General features: G+C 32.4%; 1 protein-coding gene across 1 annotated transcript; it reads left to right on the top strand.

Annotated features, from left to right (window-relative positions):
* Positions 1 to 15,369: 15,369 nt before the first annotated feature.
* On the top strand, positions 15,370 to 25,290 carry LOC129226033 (V-type proton ATPase subunit e 2-like). Its single transcript, XM_054860610.1, has 4 exons — positions 15,370 to 15,552; positions 16,949 to 16,996; positions 22,575 to 22,676; positions 25,068 to 25,290. The coding sequence occupies exons 1-3, from the start codon at positions 15,455 to 15,457 to the stop codon at positions 22,666 to 22,668; spliced, it is 240 nt and encodes a 79-aa protein (XP_054716585.1). The 5' UTR covers positions 15,370 to 15,454; the 3' UTR covers positions 22,669 to 22,676; positions 25,068 to 25,290.
* The last annotated feature ends 911 nt before the right edge of the window (positions 25,291 to 26,201 follow it).

Below are 26,201 nucleotides of genomic sequence, written 5' to 3'. Positions count from 1 at the left end.
TGGTGCGAGTCAATTTGATATATTTTGCCTTCATTATATGACATTAGCTACTATAGGCACATATACATTAGCGTCTATCGTAGTTTTTGGAGGCAAACATTTTTGCTATAATGGGGTCGTTTCCGAAATTTTTAATTTTTTTTTTTTTTGAAAGAGCATGCGTAAAAATATAGGATTCGGCCACTTTTTAAATATTTTAACAAAGTTTACGATTTTTATAAAAATATTTAAATGGGTGCGCAGACTCAATGTCATTTTTTACACATCTGCTCATGCATGATCCCACTGAATACGCTAAGTATTCAGTGGGGCAATGGCTCATGATATCAAAATGATGAAATTCCCTTCACTGTTGCAATTAGCGCAGAGCGCACAATATTTAATTCATTCCTTTATTCTCGTGTACTGGAAATGATACGGTTAATAGCAAGAGTAGAGCGCAATATTTAATTCGCTTCTGAATTATCATAACGTGAAAACACGGTAGACAGCAAGCGTAAGCATTCAGCGTGCCAGGAGAATAATCGCCTAGGTTCATCATTTGTGACATCATAAAGACACACACACGTCATAAAGACGTCACAAGACATCACACCTTGTTTGAATAATCGAGCATTTAAAAAAGTTAATTAAAAAATAATTGTTGGGAAAACGAAAGTATTTTCTGAGTCCATGTTTTTTTTTTTTTTTTTTGCTCATTCTATCAAATTTAGTGAATAAAAGTAGTACTTTTGACTGAAGGAAAAAAAAAACATTAAAATAAATAACCAAGAACATCTTTCCTTAAAAAACTTTTTAAGCAAAATATAAAATCACACCCAAAACCTAGTAAATGTTTCAATTTGACATTTTACTGGAAATTTTATTGTTCATTAATGACTTTAGAGATTTAGTTGGTGGATTATTTTACAATTTCATGAAGCTTTTAATGCAGTTTGATTTAGTTGTCGGATTATTCGTACAAAATCATTCATAGTTATCAAATACTAGTTTTTTATTTGGCGAATTATTTTTCATTTTGATGGAACTTTTAGTCTTGTTTATTTAAAAATTGATTAAAAAGAAAATAATAAAAAGAATCCCCAAACAAATAGTTTACAATTTTTGGAGGAATTATCATTACGCAGAGCATTTGACTTTCAAAACGTTTCACTAAACTTGTCAAAAAGCAAAATACATACCTGCTTGTTAAATGCTGCTAAAATCTTACTACTACAGTGAAACCTGTGTAAGTTGACCACTTGCGGTGCAGTACTTTGGTGGTCAACTTAGACAGGTGGTCAACTTATAAAGAGGGTAATGATTTTTTCTTTTTTTGTCATTTCTTGCACCATGTATTCATTTTTTGACTAATTGACACTTACTCTTTCCGTTCAACTCACTTTCATTGTTTAACATTACTTTGAAGCAATAATTTAAAATGTTATTCAAATATTTTTAGAGGTTATTTTCTCAGAATGACGTATAATGTGTCATGTAAATTTAAAATTTCAGTAAATTGATCAAAAAAAAAAAAAAAAAAAGAATATCATTGTTTATAAAATGTTATTTGATATTAACAGTTCCTAAAAATTCATAGCTAATCAAAAATAACAAATTTTTCGATTATTTTTTTTCTCATATACATTTAATACATTTATAACCATGATGATCTACTTTTTAACAAAATAACTCCTTATTGAAGTTTGGCGCTCTTATTAGACACTAGTTTTGGAAATGTGTCAGCGAATTTTCTCTGGATTTCTCCCTTTTCAATTAATTTTAATATTTCATACTTTTTATCAATCTCAAGTTCAACTAATTTTCTTTTTGAAGCCATTTTATGTAAAACTATAACACAAAGAGCAACAAACTGGACTCTCATCTCTAAAAGGCAGTTGAAAATGAAAATGTCCTATTTCTTAATCCCTTGCACCAGAAATACTGCAATGCAAGTAACTTTTACTCTAGCACAATTTCAGTGTTGCCAAAAAATATTGCAATTGGAAAAAAATACTTTGTACTTTTCTACTGACATATGTTTTCATTGAACTGAGAGTACAAAAGGTAAACTCAAATAGAACAACAAAAGAAAAATAAGTTTGGAGAATCTGGTTCTTAGTAGTTTTCCAACGTGGTTAAACTTACAAGGAGATTTAGTTATGCTGCTGTTTTATTTAGTTGGTAAAATGCTGGTCTGGCATCAAAAATATTGTTGGAAAGCTATAAAAAAATAATAAAATAATTTGCTAAATTAAGTTTTAAAAAATAAACCAAGTGGTCAACTTACAAAGGGTTTTTTACAATACTCCAAACCAAATTTGGGGTACATTAGTGGTCAAGATAGACAGGTGGTCAAGATAGAAAGGTGGTCAAGTTACAGAGGTTTTCCTTCATTATACGAGATAGGACTAATTCCGTTCCTGACAAAAGTGGTCAACATAGACAGGTGGTCAACTTACAAAGGTGGTCAACTTTATTATTATATATGCGAAAGTTTGTCTGTATGCTTGGATGTATGGATGTTTGTTACTCTTTCACGCAAAAACTACTGAACGGATTTTGATGAAACTTTACAATAATATAGCTTATGCATAAGAATAACACATAGGGTAATTTTCGTCCCGTTATGGGGGAGCAAAACCCCCTTAGGGGAGCAATAAAATACAATTTTCGTATAAATTCTCTAATATAGGGATGAAAAAATACTTGCACATATTTACATTATATGTCCATCGAAAGCTCTGATTTTTCTGCTGAATATGGCACCTATTCGAAATTTCTAAGTAGAATAAAAAACGAGTTATGAGCTTTTTAGTTCCATGTCCGAAGGCTTTCCTAAACTCAATACAGTATTTAGTGTATCATCTCAACTCCCTGTCGATGACAATTGTTGTATTGTTGATTATCTTTGCTTTTCGTGACTGTTCAAGGCTTTTCTCAAGTCAAATTTTGAAGTAAGATTTTTGCACAAGATTGGCAAATAATATATGATTTGGCTGATCATTTTCCATTTAAACGGAACTTTAATGCAATTAATGGTTTTTATTATTATTTATGCTGATTGAACGCTTACTCATTATCCAACCAACCAGCAAATCGCCAAAATTTTTGCAGAAAGATTTCCGTAGCTGATGCATTTGGCAGTTTTTTTCAACGTCGCTGTTTTTGAAGCGGAAGACTACGTCATAATGTTTCTCAGCTTTCACCATGTAAACAAAATATCGCCAATCAAAGAATCTTTAAAAAACTTTTTTTACTGTGTTAAATAATCCAGCAACTAAATTAGGCAAATCCATCAACAGCACAATAACTTCCATTAATTTTCCTTTTTGCACAATTTCAAACAATCGCCAAATTTTACTACTTATTTTGGAAACATTTCGGATGAATCTCTTTAGCGCCATTTTATGGTGACCAAAAGTATCTCAGCACTTAGCGATAATATCTTTGTAACGAAAATTAATATCATATCGTTTTACAAAGTAAGGAAAGGAGGAGGGAGCATCATCGAAGGTATCCCAAAACGATTCCCGCAAATTCGGTAAAATCGCACCAAGAGCCCACAATGATTGAAATTTCCCAAAATAACTAAAGCAAGTATAAGGGGATTACGAGCAACTTCAATAGCAATACAGAGAAGGTTTTAGACTCCATGTTAAAAAAAGAAAAAAAAGTATCCACAGATTAATCTTTTTAAACATGAGAAGAATAATTTCATGTTTTGGAAATTTGTATAAGCTTAAATATAGTGCTTTCGTTTCTAAATCAATACTATTTTGTTCTTTATACTTATAGCTATTTTACTTTTATGGGTAAGGAAGAAACTCGATTTTTAATCACGTCAAAAAGATGTGTTTTAAATTCTTTCACTTAAACCAGAAAACAAAAGCAAGAAACGATTTTTTCTCATAATTATTACTGACCCAGGCAACGCCGGGTATTTTTGCTAGTGTACTATATTGCTGTAATTTAAACATTAATGTTAATTTTCAAAAAAAAACAAACGATTAAAGTTGACTAAAAGGGACAGCAAAATAAACTTTATTATGCCAATCATCAGAGTTAGTCTTTAAAACATAAATAATCCACCAAATATTTCATAAAATCAGTCATAAAGTAACTGATAACATGAAAAGTTCCATTAAAATGTGAAGTCAAAGTATAAAGATAAGAAAATGGCTGCGAGTATTTAAGGAACAGAATTGTGTTTTTGCTAATTTGGCATGTTCCACGTTATGACAAATCTCCGAACTTTGGGCAAACACTGGCAGTAATGAGTATAATGAAAATTAATTCCAAGATTTAAAGTGCGCCAAGTGTAGTACTTTTAACGGAAAAAGTATTTTGTTTTCTTCTATTTCATAAGAAATCAAACAAAAGAAAAAAAAGAGAACTTACCCTCTGTTTTCTCCTTTAGGAACAAACCAAGGAGCTATACCACCAAGAAAAGTCCAAAATGCGGTAAAAATCACTACAAAAAGTATAGAAGCGCCCATAGTTTTGAAGCAATAAAACTCTTTTACATTAATCGTTATATATATAATAGCCGATGATCGAGTAACCCGCGTGTTTCAACAATGAAACACGCACCACGGCATGATAATTTGATAATAACTTTTGGTAATGTTTAACATGCAGGGAAAAGCGTTATTGTGACAAGGCTAAACTCGATCCGGTAACTTAACTTTTACTGGTAAGACTCATTTCAACGGAATGAAGAAACGATAAAATGGTGAACAATGAACGCTATCTACTGGAGTTTAGGGTTAATCCATTGGTGTTAAAGTTTTCCGATTCCGATTCCGAGTCACAACTGACTCAATTGTATTTGGGTCGAGGACTGCATACTAAGTGCCTTGCCTCCATTATTTTTTTATACCGATAGATGGAAGCACCATCACCGGATCGAACAGTTAATAAGAATTTAGAACTAGTCCAGGAGCTAATAGCTACCTGGTGCTAGCACCCCCAGAGGTATCGTTTCACTTGGAGGCCATTGAGACTACGAGCATATTTAACGTCGCCCAGTCTCCTTTAATGACGACGGTGGGTCTTCGACCATCGAGGTTCGAACTCAGGACCCTCCGGCCCCGAATCCAACACTCTACGGATCGGGCTACCACGGCCCCATGTTAGGGTTACATTTTCAACTATGAAAATATCACCAAACAGGCAATGGCTTCGTTCAAATGTAAAAGCAAATTTCTTTACTCTACGTAATTTCTTTACTCTATGATCTGAAACAACATTTTTTTTCCCCGATCTGATTTTTCGTTGTTGCGCTGCTAGAATTGCCACCGAAAGTTTCAGATTTCGCCAAATTTGCCGAAAACAATATTTTATTTAATTAGCAATTCACGTGCCGATAATAATCGATTGCGGTGAACAATCACCAAACGCAATAAATTGACAGAAAATACAACTACTCAAACAGACAATCTGATCAAAAATGGTTGATATTAAGCTGATGTGTCGTCGGCTCGTATATAATTGTATAGGGGCCTTACCCTATACAATTAGAAGACGTCTTGACAACCGATGCTTCATCTGAAAATAAAGTCCCACTTTTTTCTTTATCGTGTCCTGTATATTATATCCTACCACCCCCAAGAATGAGGGAAGAAATCATTACCCCTCCCCCCCCCCCCTGTCTAAAAACCTCGATGGCACAGTTTGAGTCATGACCACTTTTCACCCTGTTGATAGAATAAGTAACACATTTTGTTATTTAATTTTAAAAATGGCATGCATTATTTTGCAATCAGTTGGAAATGTCTCAAAAATTAAAATCACGTGAAATAAGCAGACGACAGTATTACAATTTATCTTTCTTATTGTTGCATTTATAAAGCTATTTTTATTTACACAAAAAAAAAAAGAAAAATCAGTCCCCCATGGAGCGATTGGCGCCAAAATTTAAACAACGCCTATTTACAAATAGATTCACATTTATTCCAAATTTCATCCAGAACGTAGCATTACTTCTTGAGATATGGCACTCACAATGAAAAAAAAGAACATTCGATTGTGCCACCCCCTTTTCAGCTTTTGACACCAAAATAAAATCAGCTCTTATACCCACTAAGGGCTACTTGCCGATAAATTTTTCTTTCATTCCGTTCATTATTTCTTGAGATACAGCAGTCACAATTGACGACAAAAAACGTTCTATAGCTCAACCCCCGTTTAAGTTATTGACACTAAAATTGAATCAGCACCTGTTCCTGTTAATGGCAACATATGAACCAAATTTTGTTTGATTCCGCCAGTTACTTCCTGAGGAATAGGAAGCACACGTAGCTCAAAAAACGTCCCATTGCTTCACCCCCCTTGGAGGAATTCGCGCCAAAAACCAATGGGCACAAGTTCACATAGGGGCACATATATGTGCACCAAATTTCGTTCGATCTCACGCGGTAGTTTTTGCTGTAGAGAGGCCACAAAAAACTGGTCGCACACAGACGTGACACACATACACACAGACAGACAGACATTTTCCAAAAATAGTCGAAATGGACTCAGCACACCTCAAAACGTTCGAATTTGTCAAAATTCTAAATTTGAAAATTTGCACGAATCCAATACTTTCTTCTATATATTAGAAGTAAAAAGGGGGGGGGGGGGGGGGGAGAAGGCAAATGTAATTTTTGGCCCTTCCCTTCTGGATTCTTATCCACAAAAGGATCTATGGGATCTAAATCACCGATACTCTTGCAAAAGATGATGCCAGTACTCCTTTTAAAATTAATAATAGATAAACTGCTCTTGAAACTGCTTCACCCTTCTGCAGACTCAAAAAGTATTCGGAACTCCAGCGCTCGAATACGCTACCTTGCGGTGATTTATAAAACTGCGTCTGCACCTAAAACATTGCCACGTTGCGCATCACGTGTGTCTGTTGACGTAAACACAGGCAGTTTGTTCTGAGTATTTATTAACGCAATCGATGTGTCTTAGTTTGCTTTCAGCTACAGAAATTAATTCGTCCCTTAGTAGTATTCTCGAGCTTCTCAAAATAATGTTAGTTTTTCTTATTTCTTTCAAAAAAGTATTAAATGGTGGAAGCGTAAACAAGAAAAGTCTGGATTAACAAAATTGGATAACGTAATACCAGGTAAAATTTTTTATTGTTTTGTATGAATTTGTAAGAATATGAGTTTTTTTTAATCTTAAATTAATTTAACTAATCATATTTTACAGCAGCATTTAGTTGGAATGGCCAGTATGCAAAATATTTTCTTGAATTTATTATCGTAGAACAAAATGAAAAATGTTTAACCGAGAAAGAATTTACTTTATTCCTTTTATTCTCAGCTGAAAGGTTTCGCCAAATTTGTTTAGGGTTATAGTAGTTTTAGTATTGTGCAAGCAAAGTAGCCTTGGCGAGTTTTCGCATTTTTAGTTAAACCATTTTTAATTTTTATCATGAGTGGAATAAAATGATAGTAAGATTACAGAATTCGATAAGCAAAAAGAAATAATGGTCAATCAACTGAAAAGAAAACTACCACCATATATAAACTGTGAGTACACATTTTATTTATTTTGTTCTGAGTGAATTTGAATCAGTTTTTCAATTCGATGGAAAAAAAAACGAACTTAACAACATTGACTGGACACTTTTCCTTAACCTAATTCCACATAAATGATTTAAATAACCTTTGTTACTACAGTATCCTACTGAAATAGACAGTATGCAAATAAATTTTCTTGAAAATATTTATCGCAGAACAGATTGAAAAATCCAGAAAGAACGTTAAGAATTTGAACAATAAAAAATAAAAGTTCGCCAAAAATCTGTTTATAGGCTTATGGTTTTAAAATTATGTGAAAGAATAATGTATCTTGACAAGATTTCGCATATCAGGTAAATCATTTCCATGACGAATGAATTAAATGCATGATTTCTTTGGATATCCAATCATATAGTCATAGAAATAAATTATCTAGTGTTAAACGTTACTCTTGACAGTCTGCCACGTATGTGCACTATGTGACAAAAATGTCAACAAATGCTGGAAATGTCACGAAACTGAACTTAATATGTACTAATGTATAGAAAAAACGGTACAAAATGAAAATGCCGTTCGAAGCGAACCAAAAATTTATGAATTCCGAATTCAACATCGTGAAAATGGCTGCTTCAGAACAACTTACTGTGTGTTCTGCATTAATTGTTTACTTTCGTAATACTTTTTGGTTTCTAATCTCTTTCTATATGGGTCAGAATAACCAAAAGACTTTGAAAAATCTTTTCAAATGAATAAAGCGAAAAAATCATACATACGAATAAAAATCACAACACTTTTAGCATTTTCTTCGTTACCACATGCGTTTGTTTTAGTTTTCAATTCCGCCATTAGACAGTGACTGCAGTGCCCCCTATAGTTCGTTGGAGTTGCGAATTCCTTCGGTGCAGTATTGGTATAAGACAGACAGATCGTCTTGGGGGTGCTCTGCCACCCGATTTGTTACTTGTCACCTGAAATGTTTTAGAAATGAACTGGGAATCGCAAAATGTATGCACAAAATGCAATCCCGTCATTTATAGGGTCGCAGAGTTCAAAACCTTCCCCCTGGTGCTCTGGATGCGCCACTAACCAACTAAACTGAGTTTCGATACAAAGGACCTCCGTAAATGTCCTTTACTTGTTTCAGATTTTCTAAGGACGTTTGGGTCAAGAACCTGATCCAATGCAGGGCCGAAGACAGACCATGACAGCCGTTTTATACGGGAAGGAGGCCCGTAGGCCAAACAGGGACTCTAGGCCCGCCTTGGCTTATAGGGACTCTAGGTGTCCCCTCATCCCCGCTCCCGAACTACCCCCTCCACCCTACCCCATTCTAGCTTTGGGCGCGTTTCTAAACTCGAGACCGGTCGCGACCGAGCGACCGATCGAGACCAGGAGTGTTTATAAACTCTCTTCGACGGCTCCAAACGAAACCCACTCGTGTTTACAAACTCCGATCGTGGTCATTTCGGTCGCGACCAGAGCGACCGCGCTTTTTCGCCGGGCGAATTCGTCACGTGACCGGTCGAATACTGTTTTTGCACAAATAGGCCCGCGAAACTACTTTTATTTACATTTAGTTGGCTGCCGCGCAGATTGAGAGTATTAGAACAAAATAGAAAAAAAGCGCATTTTAGTCGAAAATTCTCAATCATTTAAATTTTTTTTAACTACTGACAACCTGATCCACTGAATGTTTGGCGGAATCAACTCTTTTATTTTGTCTGTTCTTTTAGAGGAACACATTTACATTGCATGTTGAAGTTAGAAATTCATTCGTACAGCGGTCCTTAAACGTGGGGATAGAAAATAAATTTAAATTTTTACGCTCGAATGATGCATATGTAGGGTAGAATTTAAAGTTGAAATAATGGTAAATTTTTGTATTTAGCTTGAAACGATGATTGAAAGCTTCGTTATCATATTTAACGCATGATTGTTGGCCCTAATATGCTGTTACAGTTGATATTTTTGTCAACCTAAAATTTGCAACTTTAGATCTGCATTTAAGATTCTTTTGATTTTCAGTGTGTTGGTTTTAATGAACAAAATTCAGTTTTATTTGCTTCAAGCTAAATGGAAATTTTATTTGTCAACACTAATTCCTTTTAAATTCTATTCCTTGTACATATTAACAGGATATTCTGTTTCTTTTTTTCTGAACAAGAGTTTCATCAAATATCACAATATACTTCCAGTTTCAAAACTTCAACTGAAAAAGTTCTTTCTTTAAAGTAAAGCAGCTGCATTTATTCCATGTTAACAAAATGTGATAGTTCTAGCTGTATTACAGAATAGTACTTTTAATTTCCATTTTTTAATTTTAAATGGTCATCTCTACTGAATATTCTCTAAATTTGCCAAAAAACACAAAAAAAGGATATATCTTTAAACATCTCTACAAAGGTACTAATAGAAAAGTGGACTGCCAGCTGAATATTACTTAGTACTAATTTTACATGTTAAGCTTTTGTTAACTTATGTATACAAGATAGCAAAAAACAATGAGTTCTCAATTTATACCAGGATACGTGTTCAACATATATTGCAGATTGCACAAGTAGGATGAAAGTGGCATTTTTTGAATTTGATTACCATTTAGTGTGAATGCTCCAATGCTTTTCTAGTACACAACAGCTTCTTTGAAAATATGCGGATTTTCTCATGGATGGGGACACCACTTTTTACCAGAGCTTGAGCATCACTTTCGGTTGATCGGGCACTGCGTGTTCAACCATATTGGGGAAGGGGGTATCATTACCTGTTCTAGCTTTTATTAAAATAGAACAGACTAGCATTTTTAGAAAAAGTTGATTTTTTTGAGCAATATACCTTACTATTCACATTTAACGCATCAAAGAATAAATTAATATTTGTGCAAAACAAAACTTTTGATGAAATTTCCAAAAAATCATATTCTGATTTTTGTTACAGCATTTAATTGGTGTAGTCCTGAAAAAAAAGGTGGGGGATAATGCTTACAGATGAATCAGTGGTATGTTCAATGAACACTGGTTTGGGAAATTAAAGAGTTGGAGAACATCATGCCCTCTTGACTACACACCTGAAATACTTGAACTGCCAGATCTAGGGGGAGCAAGCCGGAGCTTTTGTCAGAGGGTAAAAATCTACAGTATAACTTCGATTTAACGATACCTGATTTAATGATTTTCTGAATTTAAGGATACATTTCACTGGTCTGGGTTTGACTGCATTGAATGTCTATGCTCCTCGATTTAACGATATCCTTGACTTAATATCTTTTTCCAGTCCCTTGACAATTGTTAAATCGGGGTTAAACTGTATTTGTCTTATTTTTTTAAAGTCGATGTACAAACTCAAAGAAAAATGAGTGAAGGCATCAGTTGTCTGGATAAATGAAGGTTTACTGCATTACACGTTTCCGTGACATAAAAAGCATTTGAGTGTTTTAGACTAGCGCTTCTCAACCTTTTGTGACCCGCAGACGGGTAAAAGCTGTTGAAAAAAGTTTGCAGACCATTTAAATTTCTTTAAAAAATATATAAAAAAAACTTATATTTGCAGACTATATTAAAAACATGCGACACTTTTTCTTTTTGAGGCTGTGGTTTTTCTTCCATTTATGGATTTATTTTAGAAAAAAAACCTTCTGACTCAGGGAACGATAAAACTTCATAAAAGATTGTGTTGACAGCAAAGTTTTTTAAAAAAATTGTTGCAGAGTAATAAAAATAAATGACTAAATAAATAAAGAAAGGAAACTTAACAGGATTTTTTTTAAAAAACATGAATGAAGAAAAAGTGTTTGAGGACTGGTCATGATTTTTTCCTGCTAACCAGTACCGGTCTGCCGGACCACTGGTTGAGAATCGCTGTGCTTCACTATAAAAAATTTTAACTTGAAAAATTTATTTTTAAATACGGTAAAAAAAAATTAACATGAAACTGAAGGGACTAAATTTTTTTTGTTTAAAAAATTGAATTAAATTACACAATACTTTGTCCGGACTAATATATCATTGCATGTTAACCATATATCATGTTAAACTTTTTTCACTGTATATCCATAGATGCAAGTTAGGAGACGAGCCCTGGATTGAAAGTATCTTGAATATGTGCCAGCATCCTACAGTACTTATTTATCAAAAAAAATCAGATATTGACAGTTGGCCCAGTTATTTTCATGGTCAAATTTTTTTTTTCATTTTGCCATTACCTGAACCACGAATGTTCAGGTAATGGGAATGTCCTACCACATAATTTAATTACCCTAGCAAAAGTTCTGTAGTCCTGCCTACATCTTCGGACATTTTCAAAAACCATATTCAGGGGCAGACTGGATCCCGCAAGAGGACGTCAACCTTGGCCTCCAAAGGGCGCAAAAAAAAAAGGTGTAAACAAAAAAAAAATGCAACAAAAAGATGGAAAAAGAAAGGAAAAAAGAAACAATGGTACACAGGTTTACGAGTTAAAAGAAAAGAAACAGAAAAGGGAAGTCACACAGGTTCGTGAACGCAAAAAAAAAAGGAAATTGCACTTAAATGTTTTTTTTTTTTAAATTGATTAAAAGAAACCTTTTTTTAAAAAAAATGTTTTTTGGCTTGAAGGCACATTGGCCCGCGGGCCAGTCTGCCCCTGGCCATATTTAAATCACTTAGATGGAGACTGAACACTAAGCACCCTTAAATATTTTTTAGTGTAATGTGCATAAAATGAAAGATACAATAAACAAAATTTTACTGTAAAACTATACCACCTTTGCATTTTTCAATATTAAATTGAAAACAAGTCATTTTGAAAGATCTTCTCTATTTTGATTCTTTGAAACTTTACTGGTAATTAGAAATATGCATTACATAAAATGTTTAATACAAGAATATGCTTTATTTAGAACAACAAAAAACTTCTAAATTACGGTAAAACTACAGTTACCCAAATCAACCAGACCCCATTCGTATTATTAGATTTTTCCGATAGTACATTCTAATCTACTGTCGGCCCCATTTACACAAATATTGTTAGTTCCACCATATATTTGAATAAGTGGGGATTTTTAACATTGCATCTACGGCATGGTAAATATTCGGTTCCGGGATATTTTATTTATAAGCGGGGTATTCGTTTATCCGTTATGCGATTAAGCAGAGGCGACGGTATTTACTGTATGAATGTTGAAATTCAGAAAAACTATTTTTAAAGAGAAAGAGCTATCAATTGGTCAAGTAGAAAAGCTAACGCTTTTCATGCTAAGTGTACTAACAAGTGCTGCTGCAGAGAGAAGGATAATAGCATGCGCCGACAGAAACATAATTTTCTAAATTGCAGCGAGTGCAATCTCCTTTATTTTTTGCTCAAATTCTGAAAGCGATTCAGATAGTTGTTGTCGAGTCATACTGTATATGTTAATGTATGGCATAACAATAAGAAACACTTTGAAAAATTTTCAAAAACCATTTTATAAGTTAAATTTTTCAATAGTACATGTGTCATTTACTAATCATAAAACCAGACACATGTTTGCATATATATATATATATATATATATATATACAATGGAGTCTCGAAAGGTAGAAGTTTCACTTAATTTGATCACTTAATTTGAGGTGTTTAATTTATATTATCAGTTATACAGTTTAGTTCCAAAAAATTGATTTTTATTAAAATCTAAAAATAAATACGTACAGCGTACAGACCTCGTGAGAAAAAAAAAGTTGCTTAGAGGTAATTAAAGCAAAATTTATGCTGAAATATCTGTGATAATTTTCCATGAAGACAATACTTCCTTTTCTTTGCACAAAGAAAAGAGGCTCTTCCATACATTCTCTAAAAAGGGTGCAAATTTAATCTGGAAGAATTTTCCGGATAATCCGAGTTTTCATCAATACGAGCCCCCAATTACCTTGAATTTTCGAGTTTCTACTCTGTACCCATATGGTAGTTTCCGCTTAATGAGATTACTTGGACAATAATTTTGATATCTAACTAAATTTGTAGAAAGTTTTTCAGGGATCCATCCAGTTTTTATTTTTTGGGACCCCATTTTGTGAAAAAGCTAAATATTTTTTTGAATTTTCTTTATTTTTGAAAAGTGAATCATTTTGAATTACCAGGTTATATTTCAATTTGATAGCTATGAACATGGCAAAATGATGCTTGTGCAACCTTTTAATTAGGTGTGCGAAGGAAATTGTTAATGTCCAAGCTATAGAATCACAAAAAGTCTTTATTGCGGGTCACCACTTTTTCAATCTGTAGTGTCCCATGGTGAAGGGAGACTCTGAATCTTGACTTTTATTTCATGATGCAAATTTTTGTGAATGAGCTGCATTTACAATGTGTAATTTTGTGAAGTATCCACAAATTGGACCCAATTCAGGTCTGGGTCGATCCCTGTTCTTATATTTTTTCAAACAATTATGTATGATTAGATACATATTTTGGCGAACTCTGGGCCACAGAGAGCCAAGGAGGGCCCCTTGTCCGTTTGGTCGATGGGTGTCCCGCTTCCTATAAAACTTATAACATTTCCTGAAATGGCCTATGGTCGGCTCTGGGTGAGCAACAAAGGTTGTTCACAAATTTTGAGGTACTCCCAATGTTGAAAAAGCAACAAGAATAACTGAAAAAATATGCTGGTATCATTGTGGAACTCGACTATGGACATTTTTGCTGTCATCATAATATAGCACTCGAGACTCGGGAGAAGTACAGCGTTTTTTTTTTTTTTTTTTTGCAGAAATTTTTTAAGAGATAATTTGAATCACAGACAGTTTTAAATCTTATCAAGATTCTGGTTGAAGTTATTGTGTACTTGAATTTGTTATTTTTGATTTCAATGAAATCCTATCAACTTGAAACAGCAAAACATGCGAGAAAAATCAAGTAATTTTGTTTGTTAATTGAGCTTTTTACCGAAACAATATTATCAATGTATCATGATTATTACATTGTGCAAGCAAATGAGATAGAACGAACATCAAAACACCATAATTGAAATAACATTGGACAATAACTATTCTTACTTACCTGTCACAATCCAAAAAAGGGAAGCATATAGAACAAAAAAGGTCAGCAACAGAGTATGTTAGATTTTAAAGTATACTAGCACTCTCTTTTGCTGCCCATTTTGTTATCGATATTTCCATAATAAAGCTCGTTTGATGCAGTAGCGTAGTATTGACTAACTTTATATTAAAAAAAAAAGACAAACAAAACGCTTTTTGAAAAACCTTCTTTGATTCTTACAGCTATAATGCATACTCAACAAAATTAGTAATGAGAGCTAAATATCGATCAGATTCAAATAAGAGCTAATGAATAAGCTGCTCTTGCAGCCTTGTTTTTTTTTTCCCAAAGCTTCCCTGATTATAAATTGACGATTAAACTAAGTCATCTTCTCAGAAACATCCAGAGAAAGCCACAGAATACTTAAAATTCATCCGATTGAATTTTTACATGCCTCTTCTTTAGACTAGCACGAAAACAATAGGATATTATTATTCCTGAATTTTAAAAGCGAACTTTCAGTTTCACAGTACTTAACACTGACTTTCAAAATGTATCCATTGCGCAAATAAGCGAAATCGACCGGAACGACCGCGCGTTTGTTTATAAACTCCTTCGATTCAGTTGATGACCGTGACGTCAGAGCCGCGACCGGTCGAGAACGGAACAACCGAAGATCAAGAGTTTATAAACGCGCCCTTTACCTTTGCACGTGCGCAGAAGAGTCTTCATGGTGGGAGAGGGGTCGCATGTGTTATGCTCCGACATGACCATACCCTCTTTCCGAACATACCCTAAGAAATCATGGCCTGCTCGTAGCTTCAAGTTTGCCTCCACGAGTTCGAATCTTCTAACTGAGTTTTCTTCACTGCAACCGTTTAGTATTCACATGACTGTCAGCGCTGTCACAGCTAAAACTACAATTTACAACATTCAGTTTTTAGAAATATCAATATCGTAAACAATCAATTAAAATGGGAGCTTCTGCAGTTCCATTCATTATATTTACCTTATTTTGGACACTAGTCGGTGGAGTAGCTCCTTGGTTTGTTCCAAAAGGCATTAACAGAGGGTATGTTTTAAGGTTTTGTTTATATTTATATTATATTTCATATATAATAAATTGTCCTATTGCTCTTTTTTTCCTTCTTGAAGAGACCGAGTAGAACTTTCTGCATAATTTTTTGCGTTATTTTTCAAAAAGACAATGCTAGTATGTTCTAGAATATTGGTTCTATTTAAGCTGGTTTGTAATTTTTTAATTGTGCTCCACTAGCTGACAAAATGATGTGGTTCTCCTTCAGAGAGTGATGTTTAGGCGTATGCTTTGTTTCGTATTGTTAAAGTATCTTAATTACTTCGTAATGTACGTTAAAAATCAGTTATTGATTTAAATATAGGATTAGATTAATAATCGTTATCTTATAAAAGTAATCAGAGAAAAGTACCTCGATGCTTGTTAAGCTATTGTACGCGCTAATAAATGCAACAGGCGTTCGATATAGTATCTAAAGTCTGATCAATAAAAGGTTCTTCTAAACTAGCTCGCTAATTGATGATTAATACACTTTTTTAGTTAAAATGTTAGGAAGGTCCTTTCTGTCGGAAATATGTTGAATTTACTATATCATCTAAAATAAGAAAATCCCTTCCTTGAGTGTAAGAATAATTTTGTAATGCAAAAAATAATGTATGACTTTATTTGATTAATCTATTGGTAAATGTTACAATTGCAATGCAATTTAATTTCGAATAAACATGGTAAGTTATTGGTAGCTTGAGTGTTTTGTTAAAAAAGATTTTTTGTTGATTTATCAAACATCTTGAGAGAGCAAAGTATTTAGTTTCATGTTTGGTTTCTTCATCTAGAATATGTATGGCAATTCTGGTTTGATGTTACAAAAAATAAATTGTTGTTGCGTAAAAATTGCTGAATGCATGAATCTGTTGTAATTCCTAATTTATCATCATTCCCATAAAAAGATTTTACTTTAAAAGTTTCTAAAAATAGTTTCCAAAGTTTACATATTTAATGTTAACTAAACATAGATAATTACATTATACTTGAACACTACCTCTACATTACTTCCATGAACAAGCCAAGTTAAAAAAGCTTTTTCAAAAAATATGTTTGAAAAATTTCGTCAGGTTTAAACATAGTCTCTAGTTTTTTTATTTATTCAATTATTAAGTTCCCGTTATTGTTTAAAAAACAATAATGGGGATAAATGATACAGAAATAGATTAAAACGGTTTAAATATAGTTATAACTGCCTCCAAATTTGCTTAAGCAATCACTGAAGCTGGTTTCTCGATTTTAAAAAAGAGTGTCATAAAGAATAAAATTCTAGAATTGCCTGACTTTTTTCATTTTAGGTGAGAACTCTGTATAATGCAGTGTTTCATATCTAATGTAGAATCGATTTACTTTTGATGTGTGTACTCATTTATTTCCAAATCTTTTTTAGAGTCATTCAAACAATGCTAGTCACTACAGCTGTTTGTTGCTACTTATTGTAAGTACAATTCTTTTTTATTTTTAAACTAAACATTTAACAATTCAATTTTCCTCCAAGTTTTGAAATTTCTTTCACTGAAAAAAATAAATTTGTAAAATGTTTTATGAATGCATTTTGTATTTAACCCCATTAATTTTAAAGTAACCAGATTTTGAGATTCGGAACATTATAGATAATTTTCAAATATTTATATACAGGAGAGCTCATTAATTTTAATAGGGTTGTAAAAAAAGTAGAAATAATGTTTTTGATTTGTTTGTTTTCTTCAATGGGTCTTTTGTTTTGATAAATTACAGTTGTAGGAGTAATATCAATCGCAATTTGCTGAGATTAATAAATTAATTTTAATTATTTTGAAAATGGTGAAAAGTAATCTTTAGAAGAATGCGGAATAAAAAAAAAATATAAAAAAAATTGGTAGTTAATGTGAGTTTTAAATAATGGAAACCATGCAACATATATACAGAATTGTATACTCATGATAAACACTTCAATATTTATTGAACCTTCTACAAGCAGCGGGAAGAGCTTTATAATAGTCCCACATAGAGGTTATCAATTTCCGACTAATTGCAGTTTTTCTTGGTAGCAGGATTCTTTGAAGCAATTTTATAGCCATTTTTCTATTGACAAATTTAAATCCAGGACTATTCTCAGCAAGGGCAAATCTAGAGGGGGGCCATGGCCTCTCCCAAAACTTTGTGAGCGTAGGAATTTTTAACAAGAAAAAACTGTTATGAGAAGGTAAGAAAATTTAATACATGTGTTTTAATACAAAGAAATTTAGGTCTTAATTGAAAAAGAAATTATCTCTCCTCTCAAAACAGAATTTTTATTTTCAAAATTTTGCTCCCTCGTTTACACCATTTCTTGGTTCGAACTTTACACACTTGGGCAATCCCTTAATGCTGCAGTCTTCAGAGCACACCTATTGCTCACGAGATTAGATTTGAGTTTTTTTAGCTTTAATTTCAAAACTTTTCTGGGTTGGGAGGATTTTCCTTTTCCACAAATGCCATAAAAGGTAACCGGAAAATGCATTTTAGGACTTCAAATTGGAAATGTTTTTAATGGAGATCAGTTTTCCCAACCCTTATCCCTTAACTTTCCTAAAAGCGGCTTAAATGGTGTTTTTTAGTTCTTCAATTACATTTTATTTCAAAAAAAGATCCCCCCCCCTGTTAATATTGTAATGATAGCATTAAAAAGGTTTTTGAACTGAGGGCTCATGATTCTTCCACCCTTTCTTTAATATGTATGAAAAGAGCTTAAAATTTTTATTTTAGAGCCTCAATGGCAAAATATTTCCAGGATGAGGAGGTTCCATTTACTCTCACTCTCCCTTTAATATTAGCAAACATTGCCTAAAGATTAGAGACGTACCGAGTAGCACTTTGGCCGAATAGCCGAGTACCGAGTACTCGACCTTTCACTACTCAGCCGAGTACCGAGTTACCGAGTACTCGGTATTTCACTACTCGGCCGCGTTAACAAGTACCAATTATGTTTTAAGAAGAACCACTGGCACACACGTGATCAATTTTGAACTTATTGGAATAGTAGTATAGACCTCTTTGTCCATATAAAAGTTTTTAAAACTAAATTCCTGCTGAAATTTAATTTCGCATTATTTAAAAAAATTTTGTTTGCGTCAAAAATTTTACAAAAAAATTATTTTTAAAATTAAAAATAAATAAATAAAAGGTATGATTGATCAAGTTGGAATTAAGACAAACTATACCAATCTATTTTAGTTCTAGTCCGCCAAACATAAATAATTTTTAAAAGCAAATGTGCAGGAACACTGCACACATGTGTTTCTGCGTTAGAAGGAACGTCTTTATCGGTGCATAAAATGTGAGCTAACAAATGTTAAGACATTCGACAAAAAAATCCGACTTTTGTCGGATGCCTTTAAATCTACAAGCTCACATTTTGTGCATTGAAAAAGGAATTTCCTGTAACGCCAAAACACGTGTCTGCAATGTTCCTGCACTATGCTTTTAATGTTGTTTTATTTCCCTTTTTTTTAAGCAAAGGAATTTTTATATTTCTTATAACTAATTTTTGTTTGTAGCAAAAATCTATTTTTTATGCAAAAATTTCCTATTTTCTATACTCACCTTTTTTGCACAATTTTTAATAAATAAGTTTTATTAACTTTGGGGACATTAAAATAAAGATTTATTCCATTAAAGCATTAAAAACTTCATTATTCTCAAAATTTAAAATTGACTTGTAAAATGATTGCAGAATATTTAATATGCTTGCACTTTTTTATAAATTTTAATATCTGTCTTGGACAATATTCAATTTTTTGCAACTACTCGGTATTGGCCGAGTATCTGATCAAAATTTGGCCGAGTACCGAGTACTCGGCAAATTGGCCGAGTATGCCGAGTACCGAGTAGTTACCGAGTACTCGGTACGTCTCTACTAAAGATGCACTTTTAGACTTGACAGCTACCTCCTCTTCTAATTTCTCAACATATAACGGCAGAATATTTCAGTTTCTAAGCTTCATTTTCAAAAGGTATTTTGGGGTCAGCACCCAAACCCTGATCTCTTCTCTGACATCATCAAAAATAGCCTAAAATTTGTTTTTAGTACCCTAATTTTCAAAAATGACTCTGAAGTTTCAATTTCAAAACATTTTCAAGGCAGATTCCTAAGTCCATTCTTCTCACCTAATGTCTCTAAAGACAGCCTATATTTTTAAAACTTTATTTTAATAAGGTTTCTGGGTAGTTTCTTCAATAATTTCGGAGGGTCCTTCCCAAAATGATCAGCTAGATCTACCACTAATTCCCAGTCCAATCTAAAACTTTAGTGCTAGATATGTTGATGTAGGACTGCATCTGATGGAAGGAAATTGGAGAAAAATACTTTTCAATATCTGTAATGTTTCAAGGACGAGAACAATAAAGCCATAAAATCATTTATAAATAACAGGAAAAATCCAGGGGTATGTTTTTCATCAAGGATTCTTTTGAAATATGCCACTTTTCGCACCTTTCAAATGATTCTTAATAGCTGGCTTTAAGCTCTCTCCTAAGCTCTTGGAGTATATATATGGATGCATTCACTGTTTCAGTTGTAAATTTCAAACTTCCAACTCCTTTGCTAGATCATTTTGAAAGGTGGTGAAAAATAAATTTTTCAACAAGACTTTCAGGGATCTGGCCAGAGGATATTTGGGTCCGTTAACGGACCCTTCACAAAATTCCAATCAACCAAAACGGACCTTTCACAAAATCTTGATCAACCAAAACGGACCCTTCACAAAATTCTGATAAACAAGATCGGATCTTTCACAAATTGTTTATTGAAAGAGCAAATGTGAAAGCAAAATAACGCATATTTCTGTGTATAAACCGATAATTTTTGGAACCTTTTCTGAAGTCAAATTAGAGGGATCAACTTATACAAAATCGTCTAATTTTGCAAAAAAAAAAAAAAAAAATGGCACTCCTGTGATGCTCCTGCAAACCATAAATAATTGCTACTGCCAAATAAATATAATGCTTGTTGTTTAAGCTAATTTGCAGCGGTGTTGTTGTAAACCTTTCTGAAAAGGCGTTGGTAAGGACTTTTCTTCCCGCTCATGATTTAATAAACAATAATAATATATATCTGCGAAATGAACTTAAAACTGCAAAGGGATAGTAAGGGTGGGGGAAAAATATGGATCGCTTCAGATAGGGGTTACCAACTTCAAAATTATCACCACTTAGAGTCTGGCGTTGAACCTTTATAATGAATTGATTAGAAAAAATTCTCATCATTTTACCAGCTTGTCAATATTTGCGTTTTTAAGGTGCAGTGCGATGTTTAACTGTTATTTTGGGAGAAAATTATGAGTTTTGATTTTTCGATGCTAACAAGGATGATTAACAACTTTAAATAAACTCTTTTAATTACCGTTTTTTTTTTTTTTTGTTCTTTAGATGTCTACCCTTTGAAAAATGCAATCTTTTAACATCCGATATGAGAATTATATTTTGTTCTTTTTTCAAACTAACTTTGCTTTATTAGGATGCAAATAAATGAAAAGTCTTTTTATTTTTGTTAGAACTCTCATTTCAAGTTTTTAAAGCAAAATTCCAATATCTTTTATGAGGATAGATATAGATGGTTTAATTTTTTTTTGCTTCAACTGTGTCCACAGATATTAATGAAATGTTTATGATAGGACTCTAAACTGCAATTTTAAAATGATTTTATCAAAAATATTTCTTTTACAAGCCGTTTTTATACTTTTGATGCCTTCACTTTGAGAATTGCGATCTCTTTGCATCTGCTATGGGATTCCAATTTTTTGAATTTTTGATGTTTATTACGCTTTGTTAAAAGGTAAACAATTAAAATATCTTTTTATTTTTGTAAAAATCACGGAATTTATAAGTTTTAAACGAAATTCTGTGCTTTTTAAGAGTGTCTTGGGTCAAAAAGTTAAAAATGTCTGAATTTTATTTTATTTATTTATTTTTATTGTTACAAATATTTTAAATACTGTACAGAAATGTTTCTAGTATAATTTAACATAATGTAGAATGGTAGATAATTGTTGATACTTGAGAGAGCGATGCCCCCCCCCCCTCACTAAATGTCCAGAACGATATAAAAAACATTCCAGAATGATATTCTCGACATAGAAGAGGAAAACACTTAACTTTAAGTTTAATTGATGCAGTTTGTGCCATCTCTAAATTCTAAAATTTCGTTTTAGCAAATTTTTTTTTTTTTTTTTTTTTTTTTGCGAAATAATTTTATTTTTTACAAAATTAATTCATTTTTCACAAAATTATTTGATTTTTCACAAAAAACAGACTTTGTGAAAAATCCTGGACAGACCCCTGACTTCTCACTCACTACAACTAAATCGATGAGAAAATCCCAACTTATTTATTAATGATTTTTTTTTTTTTTTTTTTTGCAAATTTAAAAATTTTGATTAGTTACTGGGAGTTATTGGAAAAGTAATTTTTTCATAATTTCTTCCCATTGGATACAATCCTACATGAAAAATATCTGGCTTCTGGCATTAAAGTTTTTGATAGGACTGGGAATAGTCCTGTACTTGAATTTGTCAACATAAAAGGAGTATAAAACTGCTTCTAAGAAACCTACTACCAAAATAAAACTGCAGGAAAGCATTATTAGGCATGTTAAGATCAGTTAAGTACAGGGATGATTGGTAAACATTCTTGTGCTTGTAAATGAGACAACCTTAAACTTCAACGTTCATTTAAATGTGAAATAACTCTTAGTGTCCTTTACACCACTTGCTTCACTTGTCTGATGTTACTTTGGTTGTTCTTCAATTTTAAACGGCAATTTTTATGGCAAATATGCAGTGATCTGAATATGCCTTCTGCCGAAAACAGAGGAATAAAAAAAAATCTGATACAACATGAAAAGATTAACAGACTGCCTTTCCTCGTAAATGGATGAAGCTCTCATGCCTGTCTGTAGGTTTGTATGTCATTTAATTTCTTATAAAGTGTATATCTAATGTTTCAATAGATATACACTTCATAGATATAATGTTAAAATAGATATTGCTTTCTTCTAGTTGGCTTTGCTGCTATATGGCGCAGATGAATCCCCTTTTCGGTCCTCAATTACCAGCAGCTACCCTAGCAGTTATGAAAGAATTTTGGAAATAATTAAATTGGTAACTATTTCGATTTTGAACTATTGTTTAAACGCTTTTAAAGTTTAAATGGTTCAAGAGGGTGTCTGCATGCATTGAAATGTGTAGCTGTAGTAAATGTTTAAAAGATCAACATTCATCCCACTAGTTTTTTCGCAATTGGGCCAGATTAAGGCATGGGCCCAGGGCACCAACATTTGGGGGGCACCAAATCAGCAGGCAAAGTTTTAATTGGCAATATTCCTATTGTACTATGACAAGAAGTAAATATTAAGTCTGAAAAAAAAATCCCCTTAAAATTTTAATCTCTTTTGCGAATCACAGAACCATTCCAAGTTTATTTGATACTATCGTAGATAATTCTGATATTTACGGCTTACCGCAATGGGCACAGTTTGACAAGATCTTATAATATGTGCCCCAAAGCAGATTACTACTAAATTTGAGATGTACGTCGCAGAATGGATGCCTGAGCTGCAGAACAATTCTATTCAAATGTGAGAGGAAAACTGACAAATTTTCTGCAGAAAATCTGCAAAATTCAATGAAATTCCTGCAGAAACCACGGTGCCAGAACTCTGCAAAAACTTCTGTGCAGAGAATATGCAGATTTTCTACAAATATCTTCCAACTCAAGATAGAATTTTGTAGAAATTCTGCACATTTTTTAAAATTAGAAAAAAATCTAAAATTCTCGCAAATTACGATATTTTGGCGGAAAGCTCGCGATGTTGAATTCAATGTGTCCTTTGTAGGACTTTCCCAATCGATCTTCATCCATTGCAATTTCCGCCATAAACGTATGTTTTGGAAACATGCAAACATTGAAACACGACCATCACCGGAAATTGCGTGTCTTGTTTAAGATTTCAATCCATTTGCATCCAGAAAGTTTTGAAGCATTTTATTATATTCAACCCAAACTCGACTCATTTTATTTATTATTTCAGTAATTTCTTTATTTAGTAACATTATTTTGGTTGCTCCTTCATGCCATGTAAAGTTAACCAAAACAATGTGGTTTGACACCTAGGTTCTAATTTTTATAACATTTTGTATCCTTGCTCTTTCTATGCATTTTAGAAAGCATACAAACTATTTTTGGAGAATCTCAATTGGTTTAGATTTGACACCTTGTTAAAATTTTTTTGATTTTATAGTTTTCATGGCCATCTAATTTTCCAAATTCAGTGCTCTTTAATTAGTCATTTGGCTGAAAGCTGTGATGTTTCCAGAAATAAATAGCAACAGTCCAATTATTTAAAAAAAAAAAAATGCCTATATGAAACAATTTTGATTTTTGGCATCCAATTTGTGGAAAATGTCACGTTTTTTCGCATTTAACGCTTGAAGTACTTGCAGAACAATTTTAGTCAAACGATTTTATGTTGCAGAACATCGTAAAGTATTCTGCTTTGGGGAATATGTAATTATTGCATCGGGTGAGGCGCGGAAACTTCTTTTTTTGAAAATTAAATAAAAAAATTTACGTACCTGAAAATACTTTATTATCTTTTTTTGTCACACATGGGAGATTATGCTTTACTCTGTTTTTAAAACAATATCTTGTAAATGTTACCCTCCATTGAAGATTTTTGTTCAGTTCATTTTTTTTTATACTTCTGAAACGTTCAAGCCAAAGTGTTTTGAATGTCAAACAAAATATTTGATTTTTGATGAAGTGATAAAAGTGCAGTTATTATGATTGCAGAATCATTCAAGAATTTGGTATTCTGTTTATAAAACCTAAAACAATATCTCGAATTATTCCTGATCAAAACATTTAATAACACGTCAATTCTCCACTGTAATATTATCTTACCATGCTTTTTTTCATCTTTTTACAAAGGAATGATTTATGTAAAAAAATAATTAAGCATTTTTATATGATCTTTAGTTTAAGTATTTAAAATATAAATCTATAGTTAATGAATTTTTTCATTTGATGAATTTGATGGTTTCTGCATTAATCAATTTAATAGACTGCTTCATTAATTTAATAGACCAACTACTGTATTCACAACTATATTTTATGTTAGTCTCTTTTACATGTTTTAATACATTTTTAATGTTTCTAATTGTGAGCCATAGCAAAAATTATATCAACCTTTTCCAATGAAGAGGATTTTAAAGATTTATAATGGGAAAAAGTCTCCTTAATTTCCGATATCTTTTTCCCTTTGAACTTAGATCATCGGAATTCTTATTTTCAGTAGTTACCAAGTATGTATGAAAAATTTCATAAAAATAAAGAAATATAGTAAAAAAAAAACACACACACACAGACTTTTCATGAGAAAATAAGTACTGTGGGACTGTGGCTAATAATTAGAATCATAATCACAATGCAGTGTTATAAAAATTACTCATAATAATTTTATAATTACATATTTTTTTAATTTCTCCTTGCAGATGTTATCAGGTTTGAAATCTTTATTTAATCCAGATTGATGTTGAAATTTTCTAGTTATAGAAGCCACCATAGAAATTTTCTAGTTGACATTTGGAGATATTCATTTGAAATTATAAATTACTTCATTTGTAAATAATTTCATATTTTTCATCAGTGTAATTTTATGATGTTGTACAATTAAAAATCATGTTAGTTTAATTTATTAAATGTTAAATAAATATATAAACATATACTTTTCTTGTATTTTCTTTTAGTTGGCCTATTTTTTCTCTTAAAATTTTTACTAAAGCTATGTTTACTGAAGATAGCAAAAATATTTAATTCAGTAATAATATGTATCAATAGTTATGATTGGAAATTGCTTGTAAAACCAATTAATTTTTTTATTTGTAATTTAGTAAAACCTTTTAGTAACAAAACTGGTACTTTTCTGTTACTGGAAGGCCAGTTGTTGTTTCTCTCCAAATTACACTGCCAATTTAAATTTTTTTTTTTTTTTTTGAAGCGTTAACAATGATAGGGCCTTTTTTTAATACTATATTTTGAATGAACTGGATGGTTGTACCATTCGCTTGATACATAAGCGCAGCTGCTAACGTTTTTTCAATTAATGTAAGTTTTTTTACGCAAGATATTATTCACACTATTTACAAATGAAAAAAACATTCTGAAGACGATACGTCCGTGCTAACCACAAAAATCATATCTGCACATTTTATCGAAATTGAGTTACTGTCACAAGGTGGTTCTTTCAACGTATTCCACCTGTATACAATGCTTGATGGTCATTTGTGAATGGGAATTATTTTTCAAAAAATTCTGAAAAAGTGGAATTTTATGTATGGAAGCATAAAACTTTAAAGAGCAGTTTCTCATTTTGAGCTCAGCTGCAGATAAGACTTTTGTGCTTTGTACAGCAGTATGATGCTTCCATTTTTTGTGTCATTTATCGGTTTGATACCAACTAAAAATATCAGCAGAAGTGTTTTTTTCTGACCACTCACATCTCTACCCAGTCGTCTATAACATGATTTCCTCCACTTTTAGAAAGTCCTTATTCTCCGTCCCATGTGTTTCATTCTTCTGTAAGGAGGGAATTACAGTCCTTTTCACTCCACGGTCCCCCGAACCTA

This window comes from Uloborus diversus, chromosome 7 (genome assembly GCF_026930045.1).
Source record: "Uloborus diversus isolate 005 chromosome 7, Udiv.v.3.1, whole genome shotgun sequence".
In the NCBI taxonomy this organism is placed as follows: Eukaryota; Metazoa; Arthropoda; class Arachnida; order Araneae; family Uloboridae; genus Uloborus; species Uloborus diversus.
The sequence above is the reverse complement of the archived record's forward strand: the minus strand, read 5'-3'. Positions and strand labels throughout refer to the sequence as shown.

Bases quoted from the DNA above. Each gene is read 5' to 3' on its own strand.
- LOC129226033 (XM_054860610.1), top strand. From the start codon at position 15,455: ATGGGAGCTTCTGCAGTTCCATTCATTATATTTACCTTATTTTGGACA. The intron at 15,553-16,948 runs GTATGTTTTAAG...AATCTTTTTTAG, and splicing joins CCAAAAGGCATTAACAGAGG to AGTCATTCAAACAATGCTAG. The intron at 16,997-22,574 runs GTAAGTACAATT...GCTTTCTTCTAG, and splicing joins GCTGTTTGTTGCTACTTATT to TTGGCTTTGCTGCTATATGG.